The 21,440-nt window shown below is 41.8% G+C and overlaps 1 protein-coding gene across 7 annotated transcripts in view; it reads right to left on the reverse strand.

The window, feature by feature from the left end:
* The window catches only part of LOC146811566 (telomerase protein component 1-like), a 1,575,504-nt gene that overhangs the window by 1,301,482 nt on the left and 252,582 nt on the right, over positions 1–21,440 (reverse strand). For all 7 annotated transcript variants that reach the window (XR_014966741.1, XM_085618541.1, XM_085618539.1 and 4 more), the window contains 2 exons: positions 14,907–14,997; positions 14,467–14,650 (listed from right to left, as the gene is read on the reverse strand). Coding sequence is in view for 6 of the 7 variants with exons in the window: in XM_085618541.1 (XP_085474667.1) it covers positions 14,467–14,650; positions 14,907–14,997 (275 nt within the window). In the remaining variant the exon portion in view is untranslated. The remainder of the gene's footprint in view (positions 1–14,466; positions 14,651–14,906; positions 14,998–21,440) is intronic.

Raw genomic sequence — 21,440 nt, forward strand, 5'->3', positions numbered from 1 at the left:
TCAGGAGCACTGAATAGTTTACGCATCTCATCCCCAAAGAAATCCACGAGGAAAGGGATAAAAAGGAGAAGTATAACTAAGCAAACAGATTTCTTAGAGAAGCCTTCCCAACTCAGGCAACTGTCTTCTTATTTGAATTAAGACAGCAGTGTCTCGTAAACGTGAGTACAGATTTCCAAGCTGCAGCTTTGCAGACCTCAAACTGGGATGTTTCTTAAGTAACACAGCAGTAGCTTCTTTACCTCTGGTGGAATAGGCTTTAGGGTTTCCAAGTAATATTTAGTTGACTTTTTGGAAAAGTGGATTATGCAGAAGACAATCCATCTAGATATGGACTGTTTCGAACTGGCAGATCCTGTTTGTAAAGGACCACAGGTCATAAAAAGTTCCTTTGACTTCCTGAAAGATTTAATCTCATCCAGAAAAAACCTCAACACCCTCCTAATAATCAAGAGTATGGAGAGATCTCTCAGCAGGAGAAGATGGATTTTATAAATATGTATGCAAGGAAATAGTTTGACATGAAAATCAGACTTCTACAGGGAGGAATTTAAGATTGGTTCTCAACATTACGCTGTTACTATAAAATACTGTATAAGGCTTGTGAGAACATAGGGGCTGTATCTCGCTAACTCTAGGAACAGAGGTTATAGTGACCAAGAAGACAACGTTCCATGCTAGGTGGTGAATAGAGGCCTTATGAATGGGCTCAAAAGGAGGACCCATAAGCGAGAAATAGGAGATCTCCTGATAGGAGGATATATCTTTCTAATGCCCTCCAGGAACTCCTTACCCACAGGCATTCTAAAAAAAAAGACATTTGGAAAGGACATTTTCATTAGGTCATGATTGCTGCAAGGTGCATGCTAACAGAGGATAATTGCAATTTTGCTTTTCCCAAATGGAGGATGTGAAAGAGCCGCCTCTTCTTGGTGAGGGAATTGAAATTGTTCGGAGCATTCCAGATGGAGAATCACTACCATTTGAGAGAATAGGAAGTTCTGATAAAGGGCCTTTTAGCTTCTCTCAAAACATCTATGCATTCCGGAGGGAGATTCAGATGACTACATTGTATGAATACAGGCCTAAGCTGCCAAGCTCAACTAGTAAAAGCTGGGGCCACACCTCTTAAGAAGGTCCGCTCTGCACAGCAGCCTCTTGTTTGGATGCTCTGAGGTGAAAGAGTTCCGTATCCTACCTTTGTCGAGGCCACTCCGTAGCAAAGAGAATCATTCTGGCCTTTGAGTGAGACAGTTTGATGATCACTGTTGACAGTGGTGGAATTTTAGGGAAGACAAAGAAATTGGCCATACCAGTTGATTCATACAGCATTCCCCAATGTGTCTGACTGATAAAACCTGAAGGCGAAGCTTAGCAATTTTTGTTTTCTTTGTCTGCGAAAAGATCTATTTAAGGTAAACCCCAGACGTAAAATATGTCATGAAGGGCGGAGTCGCTTAATAACCATTCGTAATTCTCTTGAAGGGTTCTGCCGAGAATGTCCACTTGAGAAATCTGGATCCCTAGAAGATGGACCAATGTAATCCTGAGATTTCTGGAAATGAACCATTTCCAAAATGTTTGTGCCTCCAGAGGCAAAGGTCTGGATCTTGTTCCTCCTTCCTTGTTCAAATTATTCAGAGTTGTTTTACAGTCATTTTGAACCAGGAGAAAGTTTGTCCTGAATGGCAGGAGGAAAGGCTTCAGGGCTAAATGTACTGCTCAACTCTAGTAGGTTGATGTTGTAGGGCTGTTTCTTTAGAGACCATATGCCTTGAATTTGTAGTTGGTCCATGTGAGCACCCCAACCAAAAGGGAGGCATCCATCACTATGGCTTGGGTCAGGATGTCTTGATGGAAATTCATGCCGTTCAAAAGGGTATGTGAGCTGCACCAACAGATGAGTGATAGTTTGCCATGAGCGGTTTGGATAATTTTTTTCCTCCCATCTTATTGAGAGATGATCCCATTGATCCTGCAAACACTGTTGCAGCATGTAGAGACATGCATTCAGGACCAGAAAAATGCATGATGCTATTGATCCTAGAATAGAGGAAACTTGTCTTGCTGTTGAATGGGCTATTATATTTAGATTGTGACATTTCTTTAGAATAGCTAATTGACTCTCTTCTGTGCAGTGTGTCTAGGACTGCACCCAGATAGTGAAGGGAGTGAACTGGCACCAAGATAGATTTATCATGATTCACATGCAGCCCCAGCTGATTGAGGGTGATACCAGTCAATTGACAATGTTGTCTTCCTTGTTGGTAAGAAAATGCCTATATATGGATAGGTGAAAACCCTTCAATTTTCTGGAGGTGAAATGCCACAGCTGCCATGCATTTGGAAAAAGTCAGCAGTGCAGATTTGCGACTGAAAGGAAGAACCTAGTTGTGATAATGGTCTCTTCCAAATGTGTACCTCAGGAATTTTCAATGTTTCTTGGTTATCGGGATGTGAAAATAGATATCTTGCAGATCTATTGAACATAGACAGTCCCCTGATGAAGTTATGGGTAGATTTGATAAAAAGCCAATATTCTTTTGGTGGAAAATCCACTTTTTCGCTTATTTCAGGTTTAAAATGGATCTTTATTCTTTTCAGTTCTTTCTTCTTCACTAGAAAGTTACAGGAATAAATGCCCATTCATTTGAGAGAAGTGGGAATCTTTTCCACTGCATGTTTTTGCAAGAGGGTGAACACTTCTTGTTGCAGTTCATCCCGATGGAAGAGGGATGGCTTCTATAGAGGAATAGATAATGCAGGATACTTGGATTTGAGATACTATCCATGCTCTACAATATTCAGAACAGGTTTGTCAGTGGTTACTTTTCTACACTCTGCCAGAAAAGATGATATGCTTCCCTCTACCGGAATGGGTAATGGAGGAGAAGAAAGGAGGCACTCCCAGCTTGCCACCAGTAGTTGGTTTGGTGGCTTGGGCAGATGGTTGCTGACATTCACTGCCTCTTGATTAAAGTCTATGCTGTTGATGTCGCTGTGGCTGTTGGTGTTTTTGTTGTTGCCCTTGGGACCAATGAGATGTTTTAACCATTTAATGGAAATATCGGCACTCATAAGGCCTATAAGAATGCCTGTTATATTCCTTCCTTTTATGAAAACCAACAGTTCTCAGAGTGTCAAGTTCAGTCTTTAAGTGAGACATCTCATTATTGGCATGAGATCCAAATAAAGTATTCCCTGATAAAGGGGGATTTAAAATACAGTGTTAGGCCTTGAGTTGCAATTCCGTAAGTCTACGCCAAGATGACCAACGGTAAGCAAAACAATGAAAATATCCATGTGCTGCTAGCGTAGAGGCATCAGCTGTAGCACAGATTATCTGATTTTGACACCATCATCCCTCGTTGATAAGTTTTTGAAGTCTGTCACTTAGTATGGTTCTCAATTAATTGCTGAATAGTGTCCCTAGAGGTCCGTCATATCATATAGGAGACTAACTGTGTATATGATGTGGGGTGGGATAGATCGACTCCTCCACTAAGGGGTACTTTAGCCGCTGCCACGGTGAAGGGCCATAGGGGCTGGGCGACGGGATGGGATCTGTTGGATATCTGGAGGATACAAAACGCACAATGCAAAGAATACTCCTATTACTCGCATATATACGATTTGCACACAAGACTAGATATGTTTTTCTGTTCTGCCGCATTGTCCAATATGATGACGGGAGCTGAATATCTGGGTAGATCCCTTTCGGATCATAGTCCCCTGCTCTTAAGAGTTACACCCACACCTGAGCGGACCCCCATCCCCTTGTGGAGGCTAGACCCAGCGCTATTGGATGATGATGATGGTTTCCGCCAGCTCCTTTCTGCGTCTTTGGGACACTACTTTACTGAAAATCAAGGGACTGCAAGCTTCCCGTTAATAGTGGTGATTCGGGGACACTGTATGGGACAGAAGGTGGGACTCCAGAGGATGGTGACCCAGGAGCTAGAGGACTTAAAAGAGAACATTCTGATACTAGATAGAGAAATTGCAGGAGGGTCCCGATCGCAGAGTAATCTGGCGGATGTAAAAAGCCTCTATAATTCTACTTGGCATTAGACTTTAAAACCTATCAAGCAAACAACATATGGAGGGAGGTAAAGCTGGACGAGTACTAGCATGACTGATTAAGCCGGAGAACAGGGGTACACCTATTCCAAGTATAACGGATGCATGTTGCCAGATACTTTCATCTCCATTAGCTATTAACGCTGCGTTCCGCACTTACTATGAGTCACTTTATGGGTTGCCGGAAGGGAACTGGGAAGAACTACTCTTATATCTTGAGGGATTGAGCCTGCCAAGCTTAGATCACGACAAACGGCTATCAGAGATGTGGCTAGAGGGAAAACGCAGGGACCGGATGGCCTCCCGGCTAAATTTAATGCTACCTTTGTAGATATTTTGGCCCCAAAGTTAGAACAGGTGTATGCTATTGCACTTCAAGACCAGCAATTACCGCCCTCAATTAGAGAGGCGTTGGTGATTCCCCTACCAAAAACTAAAAACACTCCTGCCCGATTGACGCAGTTTCGACCATTATCCATGTTAAATTTGGATTTTAAGATACCGAGTAAAGCGCTGGCAACTAGGCTTTTGCCCCATATGAGACACTTCGTTCATGTAGACCAGAACGGTTTTATTCCTACATGATCTACGTCCGCCAACCTTCGGAGACTTTATCACGTCATGTTTCATCCCGCTATTTGAAATTTCCCAGATGCTGTAGTGGTAGCGATAGATTTGGAAAAAGCTTTTGATTCTTTACGCTGGAATTTTTTACTGGCAGTCATGGGGAAGATGCAGATGGGGGAAGGGTGGCTGAAATGGGTTCGCCTTCTGTATGTAAAGCCTCGAGCCAGAGTACGAACTGGCCACGTAATATCGGCCCCGTACCTTATCTATAGAGGCACCAGGCAGGGATGTCCCCGGTCGCCACTAATTTTCGCACTGGCAATGGAACCATTGGTGGAACGATTTAGACAGGAAGGGCATTGACTGGGAATACCCCTTGACGGGACCGACCATATAATATCTCTATACGCCGATGATGTGTTGATATATTTACGAGATGGCCTCAGTGGGATCCACACCATGATGCACATAGTTGAGGAATTTGTGGAATTCTATGGTTTACGCTTAAACCGGCAAAAAACGTATGTGTTACAGCTGAATTCTGAGCTCCCGAGCCGCCAGCTTTTCCGCCTAGCCTAGAATGGGCATCGGTCTCCTTTAAATACTTGGGGATACAGATTTATCACACACAAGCTGATTTATTGGATGGTAATCTAGGGGGTGCATTGAGAACGCTTCGGGCAAGTGTGGCCTTTTGGCGCACGCTCCTGCTCCCAGTCATGGGCAGAGTAGCGTTATCCAAAATGGTAATGATGCCAAGAATTTTATATTACTTCGTCAGCCTACCAGTTGCGGTGCCCAAGCACTGGTTTAGGACTCTTGACGGGATGGTACGGGATTTGGTGTGGGATGGTGGTTGGAATAGGGTCTCACTACAGACCATGAAACTCCTGTTGGCAGGCGGAGAACTGGGGGCCCCAAACTTTGAGGCTTACTATCTGGCGGCCCAGCTTCAATGGCTTGCGAGATGGTTGGAGGGTAGAGACCTGACTACATTATCACTCACCCCTAGTGCTTTACGCGCGACTTTGCTCCGTAAATTGCTTAGTCGTCGCCAAAAGTTTAAACACGTGGGGGTGTTGCTCTCCGTGGCGGTGACCTGCTGGGACAGATGCACAGCATGTTCCAAGAGAACCCTGCTCTATACACCAAGTATTCCACTAACGGGTATCCCCCAGGCGGGAAGGGGTCCTCCCCTTACTGGTCGACAATTGGAGGGTTGGGAAGAGGCGGAAATACAGATAATTGGCGATTGTTATAGGGATGGCGAATTGCTACCATTGGAGGAGTTTTTAGAATATCACGAACTCCCACCAGGGCAATTTTTAAATTACTATAAAATCGGAGGAGCGATGACAGAATTATGGGGTATAGCAGGAAATGAACCGGGTACTTATCCAGCCCTACAGGCACTGTTGACTCTGGGTTCGGCAGGGCATTTGTTAAAATTGTTGTACCTGGCAATAAGGGCACTAGCACCACAAACCTTGCCTACATTACTGGAGCGATGGGAGAACACTTTAAATAGACAACTAAATGAGAAGGAATGGGGAAAGGTCTTGAGCAGTTCAAAAAAGGTATCAAGGAATGCAGCTTTTAAGCTAGTACAATTTAACATTCTTTATCGAACTTATCTTATCCCACACAGGTTAAATGTGGTATATGGCAGGGAAGACCAGGCCTGTGCTAGGTGCTCACAATTAGATGCAGACTTTGACCATATGATTTGGTCCTGTGGGACCCTAGTGGACTTCTGGGGCACAGTTTTCGACATACTTAAGTGTATTCTCTAGATCCCTTGCGTGTTCTCCAGAGATTTGCCTGCTGGGTTTATTCCCAAGACCCAAGCCACTAAAAAAAGGACATAGGTTTATTGATCTGGCTCTTATCCTGGCCAGGAGAAGGATAGCTGTTGGTTGGAAATCAAAACACACCCCGCTGGTGGTGGCCTGGGAGGAGGATGTTACACGCTGAGCTAGAGCAGAGGAATAAGCTTTGCTTCGAGAAGATAGGATCACAAAACAGGGTAAACCGTTGGCAGAACCCTGGGCTGATATGGTGGGGATATGGGAAGCACGTCATGCTCCGGATCAGACTCCAACTTCAACCGACTCTGAAGGATAGTGAGAGATATTCACCTAGGCATTGTGACTCCTCTTTTTCCCCCGACCGCGTCGAGACCTCGTTTCCCCCCCCCCCCTCTCGAAGACTTATGGAAGTTCTTTAAATTATACTGACACGCTGAATATGTAGCCTTCTGGTGGTTTAAACTTAGTTGTAGTTGAAGGTTTATTTTATATGGTTTATCTTTTTAAGTGGCATGTTTTATCAGCTAAGAAATGATTGAGGGTATATTGCAGAGATGGAAATGTAGACAATAACGACATGTATATTAACAACCAATTGCAAAGAATAGATGCTCAACGATCCCCCACTGAATCAGGGGTAATAGCAAGGGAATATTACAAAGATACTTGTATCCAGCAGAAATAACTATTTTCCATCCAACTGATTTTGCATGCGATACTGAGCTTAAAACTAACCTTTACCTCACAGGAAGCACCTGAAAGAATATACCAGATGTAATCCAAATAGATAGTAATGACTGTGTTCTTGTTATACTTCGTAATTGTAATAATTGTATGTTAACAATATATACAAATGCCAACAAAAAGATGTAAAAAAACAAAAACTAAAATGAATAAAGTATATACAAATACAGAAGCAAAATTGAACACTTACTATACTGGATGGTGAATTAAACCATCTATTAGAGCATTTGTTTGAGGTATATTTGTTTTAAAGTAATGTGATTATATAAGGAATGTGTGTTGATATATGTTACATTGGAATTTGATAATAAGGGTATGTTATGATGTTACAATTTTACTTCAGCAGCAATACATTCATTGCTTTGAGGCTATCACAGAAGTCCTGTAAATGGTCCTGTTGAATCACTAATGAGGCCAAAAGGTTGACTTTTTTTCATTGATTAAGCTACAGTTATAATGCAATCTAATGTATAATTACCTTTAAATAGTATTCAATGGACTTAATATTAGCGCATTCCTTAAAGTTATGCGTTTAGAATTTACATTTATATTGTTTTTTAATAATTATGTATGTGTAGGCTGTCATTTGTCTTTGTTTAGTATCATCTATAGATACTTTTTTTTTTTTTTGCGAAAACCTTTATTGTGCATAAAAAATTCAATACAAACATGGGCCTACAACCACCAGGGCCGGCCGCTAATATATACATGGTCATCAACATCAAGGCAGTAACAGGCCCCCTGGGGCTCAGCCAAATTAGAAAGTTACTGAGTGCACCTCAGAGGCTATCAGGATACATACATTTTAGAAATACAAACAAATGAAGAAAAAATAAAATAACACCAAAAAACAAGGCGGAAACCATTGAAAAAGGGCGTCTTGCCACCGCCGGGGGACCACACAATACATACTCCACCCTCGGGTGCTAAATGAGGATGATCAAGGGGGAGGTGGGGGCAACGGGAGAGCCACAACCATCTACACTATAGATACTTTTTGATTCAGTATTGAATATAATATTTTGAGATGTTTTTTATAATATTTGATTACCCCACTGCAATTTATTTAGACAGAAGTGACATTACTGGTGAGGTGATTCCATCAGGGGTATTCCGTGTTGTTGATATGTATATGACCCAACCTCCAGGTTTGGGCTGGATAAAGGGCAGATGCGACGGCGATTCACTGCATTTACACTGCTTCATAATCCTGAGGTTAATGCAGCTCCAGTAGATTTTCAGTCATTCTGGGAGAGGTCACATGAGCTATGGGTATACAGGTAGGCATTAAGTAGGGGGTTCTTAAAAAAAAGAATTCTGTAATCTGATGGCTCTGATAAGGGGCCAAGTGGCCCACAGGCCCTTCACCCTTCCCAAGGGAGAGAAAACCATAGCTTGGGAGGGAATGGTGTCAGTGATGATAAATATGCAACTCAATTTAAGTAGTCAGGACTAGAGCTGCCCAACTGAGACTACCATAAATAAGAGGGCCTACAGGACTGGCTGCTAGCGCCACTGGCAAAAAGGTGAATATCCATGGGGCTGCATGGAGCCCAAAGAAAAGGATCTTGCAATTCTGATATCTCCAAAGTAACCTAGTGATCTTCAACCACATTATAACTGCCTGTTGCTGCTCGAAGTGCTGCTAACATTAACTATGAAGTGCTACTGATACTGATGGAAGGAGCTCTGCAAACGCTGACTGAGTAAGTGCTGCCAATGGTAATGCTGTGTGTACTGAGAACACTTAAAGCAAAGAGTGCACCTAATGTTTATGCACACAACATGTATTCCATGGAGGGCAGTTCCAATTTACAAAGGGAGGCTTTTGGCACTTATAAGAGGAATTAATAAAAGATGTGGCGCAAGGAGTGCAGCCAACAAAGCATGAAGCACCATCACCATTAAGACAGAGAGTACTGGCAACAGTAAAGCAATGAGCTTTGCCATCACTAAAGCAAGGAGCGGTGTCAACAATGCAAGCAGTGCACACAGTAATGTGAGGTGCACCACAATTATTAACCAAAGAGGTACTGTCAACAGTAAGGATTGCTGCCAACACCAAAATAATGAGCACCACCAAGGCTAAAGCAACGAGTGCCTACAACAATAAAGCAAGGAGCACTGCTACCACTAAAGAAAGTAGTGGTATCAACATTAATACAAAAGCTAGTAATGCTACAAAATAATTTAAGTGAATAGATAATGGGAATTGTCTCCACATGATGGGCAGCCTTTATAGAGGCCACTAATTATAGGACAAAATCAGAGGGGTGTGTATTGCTCACACTGCTATACTAGCCAACCGACTTCAACACTCAGGACTCCCAGATTCTGCTACAGTGCCTGAAGATGACAAAGGTGACAGATGGGAATGGCGGGAGAGTGCTCTAAATCCTTCCTAGGTCAGACGCTGTGCGTCATGAATGATTGCAGTTCAGGTAACTGATGTGGGCATTCACATGATACATGTGGCAGGGCCTCCAAAGAACTGCAGCAAATCCTACTAAGTCTTTCTTCAGGAGATCTTCTCATACCCATTCCACATCAAGAGTGTGCATGTGTTTGACACTAAAGCATATACATGCAAAGCAGGGGATCAAACCAAGACAAATCTGACCAAATAACTGATTTGCGCCCAACTGGGAACGCTTCAGTCAAAGGTTTGAATATTATTTACATGTATATTGTACTCATTAGTGGTTATAACCTTTGCTTGAGAATTTCTTGTGAGGATAATTTTAAACATGGAATTAGCAATTCCTCTTTCTGCTCCCAGGAAAAGTATATTTGGTCATTCCTGCTTGGTTTCATTGTTCGCATTTCTTTAAGCAAAAATTCAAGTATTTTTCATGTCCTGCAAACCTCCAACTAGTTAAATGAAGACCCAACAATAATCAGACTTTCTACATCTGAGTAGGGGTTGTTGACCCCAATAAATCCTCTCAGAGTCCCCCTTAAATTTGGTGAACATATTAATGATTTGTTGAAGGACCAGAAAGCAAGACTATCTCTCAAGTTCACTCAATTATGTCCAGTTTCGTGCACTGACTAATTTTAGAAGGCTTAAGAATGAAGACACACCTTTCTCAGAAGAGCTGTTAACAGCAGTGACTATGCTTATGTTAGCCAAACTGGTATAATGAAGGCCTGCTATGACTGCAATAACAAAGTATTGCTGAATAATCTATAATAATTTCAGTGTGTCATTGTTGCTGTGTCATGATGGGTAGGGAAAAGTTGCTTACTTCCAATCCAATATCTCCATCTTCACTGAATTCTGGGCGGCTCTACGTGGTGTCTTGCTTCCCCTGCATGTCCACATACCAGTGTGTGCTTAACAACCAGCTCAGACAGTGTGATGAGGTCAGTGTGAGTCTGTGTGATGTCACAGTGCAGGTCTGGAAGATGGTCAGATCAGAGTGAGAGGCTGAGCAACAAACCTCTGCATTTCGTCTAAGGTTTATTCATAATGTAATCCAATGTATGTACATAACAAAGCCTAGTTATAAGTGTTTAACAACAGCGTGGTTCCTGCAGTTGAAGGGACAACTTTCAATATTGAACTCTACTCATCTTTCGACACTACAAAATAAAATCTTTTTTTTAAATGTATGCCTAGCTTTCATTTCTTTAAAGATAAACCAGCAATTTATGCTGCTAGTCTAGGGACAGCTGTTACTGATATTGTAGATAACGGAGAAGCAGTCACTAAGCTTTCCTAATGCTTTTTTATTTTATTTTTTATCAAAAAATGAAAAAGGGCAAATAGGCTAGCTTTACAGCAAGAAAACCTGCACTATGCTCTTAGGTCTTCAAGCTGACACAGCAACCCCCGAAGGGCACAGCTGTGGCGCCTGTTCATTTTCAAGCTTAAGTGAAGCATTAAGATCTTACTTTGCAGCTATCCACCAGATTTGACTCCGTGTTTTCCAGTAAGGATGGCTTGGTGTTCATGAAAATCCCATGATGAAGAACCAGCATTAAGAGTTGCATTCGCTTTTCCATTAAAGATCTTCCTATTAGCCATGGCCAATGCAAAGAACAGCAAGCTCATCCCTAACCTCTCAAGTGGGGGGATGCAAACCTCAAATCAAGATGGTGAAGAGAACTGCCATGTAAAACGATTTGACACAGACCCTAGAACCACCTCATAGCTTGTACAGGAGTCAGAATATATGGAGCAGTGCCTTGATAATGCGCCAATCTGTTTGAGATAGCATCTCTGCAAATATCTTCAACATACACAATTGTAAGAAGGGCTGCAATAAAACTTTTTGCTCTGATGAATGAGTCCTCTGTATTCATAGTAGCAGTGTATTATACAGAATACAATCCAAAGGACTACTTGATAAACAGCAACCCTATCTTGGTGGGACCATTATTGGGAAATTGTTGATTAGACTTTCTAATCTATCTTAGATGTTTACTAGACAGCACAAAAGGGGCGTTTTTACATGGAGAGTCTGAAGGCATCATCCTGCTGGGAAAGGTTCAAAGAAAGCTTGCTCTGATGAGACACAGGCTTTCATTCTTAAGTAGCGGGTTGAAGACCAACCAGAATTCTAACGTGTGCAATAATTATCGCAACCTACTGTCTTCCTTTGACAGATTTTGCCAGATAAAGTTCGGAGAAACGTATCAAGGAAAGGTCAGGTAAAAAGACAACACTTGTGGATTTCAGTTTGATAAATATTGAATCTGGATGTTATGCCAGATTCCAAGGTGGGGAACTCTGAATAGCAGGGAATAAACACACCTGGGAAACATCTGACTCTGGGTATCAATTTTTACAGGGGATGGTAAATATCCCACCCTGTTCCACCCTACTTGTGATCCGGGTCATAATGTAAGACTTGCTAAGCATTCCATCATGACTTCTTCAAACCTCTATGCACAACACACAGGGCAGAAAGTGTCTAGGATGTACCCACAACAATGTTTATATCAAATTATATGTTCAGAAAAATTGCCCGTGCCACCAAGGACGGCATGTAGACATTAGCGGAACCTTAAGGTGTAGACAGAAGTTCAAAGAAAAACAAGATAGCCCAATACCAGGGATTGGAGAGTTATTGAAATAAGGAAGCCCTGAAGAAATCCCAGCTTTCAGAATGAAACGCACTGGCTGTGTTTTGGATAAGTATTTGGAAATCTAATAAAGAGGTGTTTTAAGAAAATCTAAAGGTGTTGATGGATTCAATTAATTTATGTATTTATTTGCAGCAGCCTTAGGTAGCACAAACCAGACCACAAGGGGAATCAAAGTACTTTACAAAGCTCATTGGAAAAGTACATTATCAGATTTACAATGGAATTTTAAACAGCAATAACACCTTGGAGTCTGATTGAGTCATTAAGCATGAATTTCAGTTCCATTTTAAAGGCGTTATGGAGGGGTATCTTCTTGACGGCAGGTGAGATGGCGTTCCAGATGTTTGGGACAACGCTTGAGAAGGATTGCTTCAGAGTTCTCAATTTGTTGAAGGTAGGGATTCCCATACACTGAGTTGGAACATCCGAGGGAACGGAAGCCCCCAGAGATAGATAGTGTATTTGTGAGATAGTTTGGTGAGCCTTCGCGTAGAGTTTTGAGGATGATGCAGGCCAATTTGAAGGTACACCTTGGTTGCATGGAGAGCCAGTTGAATGTGGACAGGAGTGATGTGGTCAGAACATCTTGTACAAGAGACCAGGTGAGCAGCAGAGTTGAGAGCTGCCTTTAGTCCAGATTCCAGAGAATCGACGTTTGAACTACAGTTTTGAAGTCATTGGTGGGGATTAGTGGTTTAATCCCTTAGAGAGGCTTGCATTGGAAATGTTTAATAGTACAGGAAAATCCTGTGTAATTTCAATCAGACAAAAGAAACTACAATAAAACAGATAATATCTGTCAGGCATGAAGTGAAAATAAGATTAATGCCCAAACTGTAACTAGTATGTTTTCAAAACACTCAATTCAACTGAAATGAGTTAATTATTTTAAATATAGATCACGATATGCAACCACACAAGTACTTTAGTGAGTAGTGACAAAGTAGAAGATAACTAAGTTGGAGAGCCTTAAGCGAAAAAACCCATAACCTAGCAAGTAGAAGAAATGACAAATGATGTGACTAAAAAAGGTATATTGGTATATATATTTATATAAGGACGCCCAGAATGATAAATTAACAACGAAAAGGCACCAGGTAAAGTGTCTGGTGTTTGAATCTGGGGACTGTCCTTAGTTTGTGTCAAAGGCGTTTCGAACCCCGATTGAAATATGAGGGTCTCATCAGGACAGCAATGACCTGGGTGACTACAACAACTATAACAAGGCGGAATGCGGGGTTCTTCTGTATTTGCTTTGCGAAGTACGCGGTTGTCAGTGGAAGGCAATGCTTTCAAAGTTAAAGGTGTAGGTCCATGTGTGACACTGTGGAGATTCAAATGTCTCGGAAGGCATGTTCCTCAAGATGAAGGATTTTCTAAGGAGGGGGTCACCTTGGTCATCCAGTGCATGATGCCGCAAGTCCACCTGACCAGACTCCTGGGACGCTGCAGATCCCAGAGACTCGGCCAAGTCCCACAAACAAGAGGAGGCCCTAGCCAGCACACACAAGGTCTTAAGGGCCCGCAGGGCCGCGCTGGTCGAGGCGAACATGTTGCGCCCCCAAGAGTCCAGCCAGCGGGCCTCCCGGGACGGCGGAGTCAATAGCAGCAGCAGGGCGGGAAAAGCAGTCTGCAAAAGGGGGCTGGCGGGTGAAGGGAAAGACACGCCGGGTCACGTGGTGCAAAAGATGCTGAGGCACTGGGTCCCCTGAGGCAGTTCAAGGTAACATTACTTATGATTCAGTGACACACACTATGGAAACCTTTGTCACTGGAGTTTGAGAAAACAGATCATTCACTTTCATGTTTGAAAACCTGAAAAGACGCTACATAAGTGTATGATTTTTATCAATTAGTTTTAGCTTGTCTCTACCTCTTGTTGCATTCTTCTGCCATGAGAACACTGTTTTTGGTCTAAAGTTTCTTAAACAGTTTGATCTAATGACTTTGTTATAATAGTGTACTCTAAATACTTTACCACTGTGTTAGGCGCACAATCTTAGGTTAGGGACAGTAAAGCATTTGGCGCAACAGTTTGGCAGCTGAGTGTATCGAACATGAATGCACCCATCATTTATGGAAAGGTCCACTCCATCATTAGCGCAGAGTAATACATACATTTAACGCTAGGGTTACTGCTATTGGAGCTGAACTTATTAGCCAGTAAGGGTACCTGATTCGTTTTTGCAGCTCCTTCTCACGCTTCACCAGCTGAAAGACTGACGGTATCCCCATGACGGCTCTTAAGGCATTGCGAGTCCATTTATGAGTCTTGAGGCCACTCAGGCTAGAGTCCTTTTTGGCTATCATGTTAAAAGTCTTTTTCAGGATGGCAGTATTGGATAAGGCGGGTGTCTCTGTGAAAAAAGAGAATACTGGCAATGAATACAGCTGTTGTCACCTGAGACAAGTAAAGAGATCAAGAAGATGGTATCACCAACCTTGAACGACCACTTGCTACAATAGGGTGCAGGAGAATTTCACCTGTTGCAGGGTGTAACTCAACTACCACACAAGTGCACACACACCCATCACCATTCCACTACACAGAAGTACCTTTAGCCTAAGTGGAGCCTGGAATATGCCATACTAGTTGCAAGCACTGTACCTTACCTGATTTTCTATGCTGCTCTTCCAAGTCAAGAATCACTTTATAAGCCGAGAGAAATCGAAATGGGAACTGTCTGCTCTGAATGACTGCATCCTGTAAAAGATCAAAAAGGCTTAATACAACTATAGGGGGCAAACAAGAATTTTTCGATATATTTGAAAAATGAGAAAATTCAAGGAAATTAAAAACAAAAGCTTATTAACTGTAGATGAAAAATTAAAAGTTACTAATTGTATTATCTCCAGTTTTTGTAGTGATAGAGCTCTATTGCTTGAACATCATTACCATTTACATATGGTAACTGAGTAATCTCTGCAAGATGCAAAGAAAGTTCAAGCAAATGCATGTCCCAAGCCCAGAGGCAGCACAAACACAACAGATATCTCTTACACTCACAACAAACCCTAGCTAAAGTGAACTGAAAGACTTGAGACTTGACACGCAAACATCCCCATACCAAATTTTAATCTCAATCCTTTGAGTTAGCCGAATGATAAAAAAGAAGATATCCGATGAGCTACCCACAAGCGCAGAACACAAAACTATCTCCGGTGTTGTACAGCCTGGAGACTGATTCACAGGACTGGTTCATAGCCAATCACAGTACAGCAGACCATAGTCTGGTGGATCCACCACCTGCACCATATTGGCTTCAACAGCACTACCTTGTGATCGGGGGCTACTATAGTCCATAAACGGGCTTCAACACTAGGAGCCGGAGAAGACCGGAAAGCATCACAAAGCAGATTTCTAGAAATAGGAAAGCCCACCTCTGGTCTCCTGGGTTTAGAAGATTGCCTAGGGCGTCAGCTGAGTTTCATCTCTAGTGCATGCCTGCTTAACTGGCCCATCGGCCTTCTGAAGTTCAAACTGTATTTTTTCTGTAATGCAGTTCTCCATTTTTGCACCTGACAATCATTGTCAAAATTAAAACTAACAAAGCCAAAAGGATAACATTCGGAGCTGGGTAATTCACCAGCATGGTAACCTAAACAACCGAAATCCTGAAGAGTTGCTCAGAGCAGATCCGTAGAAATAAAGCTATCCTAGCACATATTCATTATCTCAACTCATATCTTAAATGCGAGTCCAGTGTGTGGTGTATAAAATCAGCCCCTTCCTCCGCCAAGGGAACATCCAGTGGACATTTTACTCAATTTAGCTGGGGTTAGGTATTCCATCTGCACATAGATATAATAAATTAGCTTAAATCGTGCAGAGAGTTTTGAGTGTCATACACATACATTTGGAATAGCAAGCAGATGTACACTATAAATGAGTACAATTTTATCCTCACAATTTAAAGGGGACACAGCACTTCAATGGTGAGGCTGAACAGAGGTGCAGTTACCCTGATGGAAAGACGTGCTCTACACCTGTAAACAAATTGGCACCAAAATGGTTTCTGCTTTAAAATGCCTAGCAGTAAAAATAGAAACATTCCCTTTAAAATTAATACAGATAATTGTTATTTATCAACCTCCAAAGAACACCACCATTCAGGGAACACTGCACATACCGCTTCATTAGTCCACTGTTTGAGCCTACTGACATTTTCCCAGGAGACCTGAACATCCTCTACTGGACTAAGAATGACCCATAATTATCTAACTAAGTAGTCTTCCTAAATGAGGACTTTTCTGCAACTTATTTCAGCACTGAACCAAGTTCCACTTGAGTATTTCATCATCTCAAAGCTTTCTTGAATCCTGATCTAGCATCCATTCTGGTTCTGGATCTAAAGGATCATGAAGTGTGCCTAGGAAGGAAAGAGCCCTGAACAATCCAGGTCCCCTCTCCTCCTGGAGCCATAGCAATAAAAAAGCAATGGCTCCTGGCACAGCAATATACAAATCAGAAGAAAGACAAAAGAGGAATATCTGCTCTTCATTAAGGTAAACTGTACAAAGAAAAGGGACTCTAGCATTCCCGGAGGCCACCTGGAAGTGCAGAACTAGTAACTTACTTGAAGTCCTGTTTCTGCCTCATAGTGCTCCTCACTGAAGTGATATAGATTAATATGGTATGAGAACATTTCACCACAGGAAGGACACTGACTCACTATTCGCTGGCGTTTGTCCTGCAATGAATTCCCCCCATCTCTCTTACGCTTCCTTCCACATTTTACTGTGTATCTTTTTTTCTGTATTTGTTATAGAAGACTGGATTCTTTACTCTTTATTTTAGGGATGAACTACAATCCTGATGTTAAGACGGAGTCCCAAGCTCTACTTGTTTTCCAGTATATGGTGGCATTCCCCTCCCCCCCATAACTTTTGTTTCATTTCCAGGGGTTCCTGCTCTCCTTACAGGGGCACCTCCGCTCACTTCTTCATGCCCTGCTGCTGTCCTCTGTATTCTGCTGCCTGTTAATGCTGATGTGTGTTTGTAGTCATTGCAGTGCTGGAAGTTGAATGTCCGGTATCAGGGCTCACATAGCAAATGTTCTGCATACTAAATCATTCCCACTGTGTAAGGGGACTCTGGAACACTTTACATCCAAATATATCTTCCAGTAAGTAACCATTTCTTCGACGTCGTAGGATTTTCATTGAAAGTGATAAACATTAGTGTCATATACCTCACACAAAGGTCTTCCTATGAAAATGCCTAAGTCATTGTTTCTGCTTTAGAAGCAGTTTTCACACATCATTAAGGGGAAGCATGGGCAGGGCCATCAGCCAGGAGGCTAATAGTAATTAGCCTACTGGAGGTTCAAAAACACAAAGTCTAATTCTCTCAAAGTCTTTTTTGGTAAGTATTTATTAAAAATTGGAGTTCACCACTGAAATGGATGTTTAATAAACATTGCATTTGGTGTTTTAATTATTTTGTAGCTTGTCTCACAAGGAGATAGAGTTATGATAATATTTCAAACTTTAGCTTTTCTCGTAGGACAGCTATAGACAAACAGTGAAAACAGCTTGTAGGCTACGCACTGAAAGTATATGACAACAACAAATTCTTACATGTATCAGTTTAAATTACTAGGTATCCTACCTTGGGGGCTTAGGGGTAACATACTTAATATTTAAAAGTATGGAGGTCTGAAGCAATGTTTTCTTTGCCACTCTAGTGGACAGCATATTAAAAAAAGATTGCAGTCCATAGGTAGCATTTAACTTTCTATGCCACTGTTGAATTTTCCTGCACCATATACTATGGCCTTACTATAAAGTGGAATACGTCAATTGAGAATTAGCCAATTTTACAATGTTTTAAAGGTCACAGCACATGCAGTAGGTCTGGAAAGCAGTGCCCCAGTGTGCAGAAACCAGCAACATCAGTCAGCAGAAAATGAGAGTGACAAAGCAAAAAGAGGCACTTTTTCACTGTTAGAATAAATCAGCCAGCAATACCCTTCTGTCTTGTGGCTCTCGACTATAACAGATAAAGCACAACAAGACTTACAGGTTTATGCATGACTATATAAGGAATTGCAAGAAAAAGGATTCATAAGGATGGCTAGATCTACTCTAAAGGTAGCTCTCATCTCGGAATCGAGTAAATAATGTTGTGTAATAGTGTGAAGATATTTCCAAGTGGACAGTATACAATTTTCTGATAGCTGGATATTTCTTTACCAAGCCAAATTTGATTCCTTTCCTCTGCTGAATTGGACTCTGGGTCTTTCTGTTGGGCCAACCAATAACAGTAAGAAATAGAAGAAACAATCCAATGTGAAATTGATCATTTTGAGGTTGCTAGATCTCTACCCACTGGACTTAAAAATGAAAAGTTTATCAGATTTTCTTATTGTTTTGGTTTTGTCTAAATACGCAAACCTGTAACATCTAATAAGTGGAGAGAGCGCTCAACTATATGGCTGGTTTACTGAAAAAACTGTGAGATAAACAGATTGATTATTATGAAACTTTGAGACCAATATATGTAACAAAAAGAAAGGCAAGTCTTCATGACTACCTTTTTAGATCTGAAAAATGTATAGGGTTTGACAAGAGAGGCTGACGTGACAGACTAATTGGGCCCTCTTCTAGAACAGATTCTCAAATGAAGCTTGATGGATGGCACGAATATAAGATCTATTAACTGGAAAGCACTAGTCTAAGCTTCCAAGGAGGTGATGGTGATCGTTTTGGCCCACTGGCTTTCTTTAAGCCGTCATGGTAGTTCTTAATCACTGATTTTTGAAAAAGGAAACTTGGTCAGGTGTTTTTCTGTATAGTATTAGAGATACAATGTGAACTTTAAATGAGGAGATGAGCAGTTTAGACTTTGTTAGATTTTCAAAGTATGGTAGAATCACTTCTTGGCAGGCGATAGGATGAAAGCCTTGCTGTTGGCATCCTAAAAAAATATTTTCCACTAGAAAGCAGAGGAGGCCCTGGGTAAAGTTCTGTTTGCTGCCTTCAAGTTGTCCATGAAAGGCAGAGGCAAGTTCAGGTGCCCATATTGCCTGATTTCAGGACAAAGGTCTCAGGCGAAAGAACTGACCACATAATCTGGTCAACAGGTTTGTTTTGCATGGCAGACTTGTGCGGTTTCAGCAACATTTGTAGTAGGTCACTGAACAATTACTGCCTGGTGAGATGGGGCCAATCAAGATCACTGTAGCTTAAAAAACTTCACAATTTGAATAGCACTCCTGGAATCAGAGGGATGAGAGGAAAAACGTACTGCAATGTCCAATCAGTTAATCAAAATGGGGTTTCCTGGGGGACCGTTATCCCCCGCCTGGAGGTGAATCTTTTGCATTTGGTGTTTTGATTGGTTACAAATGAGTCTACTTAAGGGAGCCACCAGTTTAAAAAGACATATCAGAGAACTTAGTCTATGAATTATTCATGGTTTTGTTTAAAAAAATATTCTGAGTAAACCTACTGGTTGATTTTTTTTCCTGGGAGACCAACCATTTTATTATCAGGGGTCTAGCTAAGAGACACTACCAAATTTGCTGTATTACCAGACACAGCGGTCATAATCTGGTGCGATCTTGTTCGTTTAAAAAGTGCATCTCATTTGTGCGGTCTTTCTGCATTAGAATTTGATCAGTTGTTAGACATGACAAGTCCTTCAGAGCTAGTTGAATAGCCCTGAGCAATAAGGAGCTCGATTTGAAAGGAGCTCTCCTTCGGTGTCCACAAGCCTTCTACTGAAAAGTAGACAACTGTTTTGTTGGCCCAGACAATGTAGTAGGGAAGATTTTGGCATGAAGATCCTGCCATATATTTTCACAAGGTTAGTGCTGAGGGTTTCAGCCTTCAGAGAAGAACTGCATTATAGAAGTATATTTATCCTACCACAAAACAGAGAACCTTCCTGTGCATCTTCATAAGCTGTATGTAAAAATACATATCTTGAATGTCTACTGCACACATCCAGGTGCCTTTTCTGATGCAGGTTAAGGTTTGACGGAGTGCAAACATGCAGAGTCTCTCTCCCAATCCAGTTTGCTGGTCACAATTTTAAGATGTGTATGAAATACTTCTTGGGACCCTGCTTCTGATTAGGACAAATCCTGAACCTTAGAGGAAGGGGACATATTATTTTTCCTCCTTCTTCAGAAAAGTAGCCATCTCCTTGTGCAGGTCAACCAGATGGTACACAGGTGAAACAGATGGTGCGGATGTGTTGAAAAGAAGAGCAACCATCTAGAATAATGGTGAGCACCCACTTGTTACCTGTAAATTTTTGCCAGTCGTTGAGATGCTGTGAGGCACAAACCGACACACCAGAGTGGTGTCGGGGTTCGGGGGGTCAATCATTGTCTGAAGCTGGATGGCTAGATTTCCTGACGAGTTGGAAGAGTGTGGCTGATTGGATGGTGTTGATTTCGAACCACCTCACTGGTGATGGGTGACCCCCTGAGGCTGCTGTCATCGCTGGTGGTACGCTCATGAGAAAGACTGAACCTTCTGCTGTTGATTTCTACGCTCTTTGCTTAGTATTGTAATTTCAAATACTTTTTAAGCAACCCCATTTAACTGCTTTCTAGTTTACACAAACCATTTTTTATTCCATAAGTTGTCTGGCCCCCTAAAGAGTATCTGGCAATGCCAGATTTAAAAATTTCAGTTGTGCATCCAATTTCAGAGCCATGATGAACACCTCAAATGTATGCCATGGCAATAAACCAACATTGCAACAAACAAATCAAGACAGCGAAAGCTGAATATTTCAGATCCCAACTTAACCAAGCGGCTAATCGACCCAAGAAATTGTTTGAACTGGTTAAACAACAATCGGTGGAAGCCCCTAACCGATCAGCTTCGGAAGTCAGACCTCCCTCATGTGATGTTCTGGCTGCCTTTTTTACTGAGAAAACTAGACTTATTAACATTGATCAGGACACCAGGAGGGCTCTATTGCTACCCAAAGTACCTGCACCCCCCCCCTGGCATTACTAGACAAGGCAGCACCATATAGCTGGGGTATCAAGAACAACGCTTCCTGGGACACCTTTATTCCCCTCAATAAAAATGAGATCAAAAAGGTTCTTTGGAGTATAAACCCATCTAATCACTTCAGTGACCCGTTACCACCCACCATCTTCAAAGCAATTAAGGACGAAATCT

This window comes from Triturus cristatus, chromosome 7, assembly GCF_964204655.1.
Source record: "Triturus cristatus chromosome 7, aTriCri1.1, whole genome shotgun sequence".
Lineage (NCBI taxonomy): Eukaryota > Metazoa > Chordata > Amphibia > Caudata > Salamandridae > Triturus > Triturus cristatus.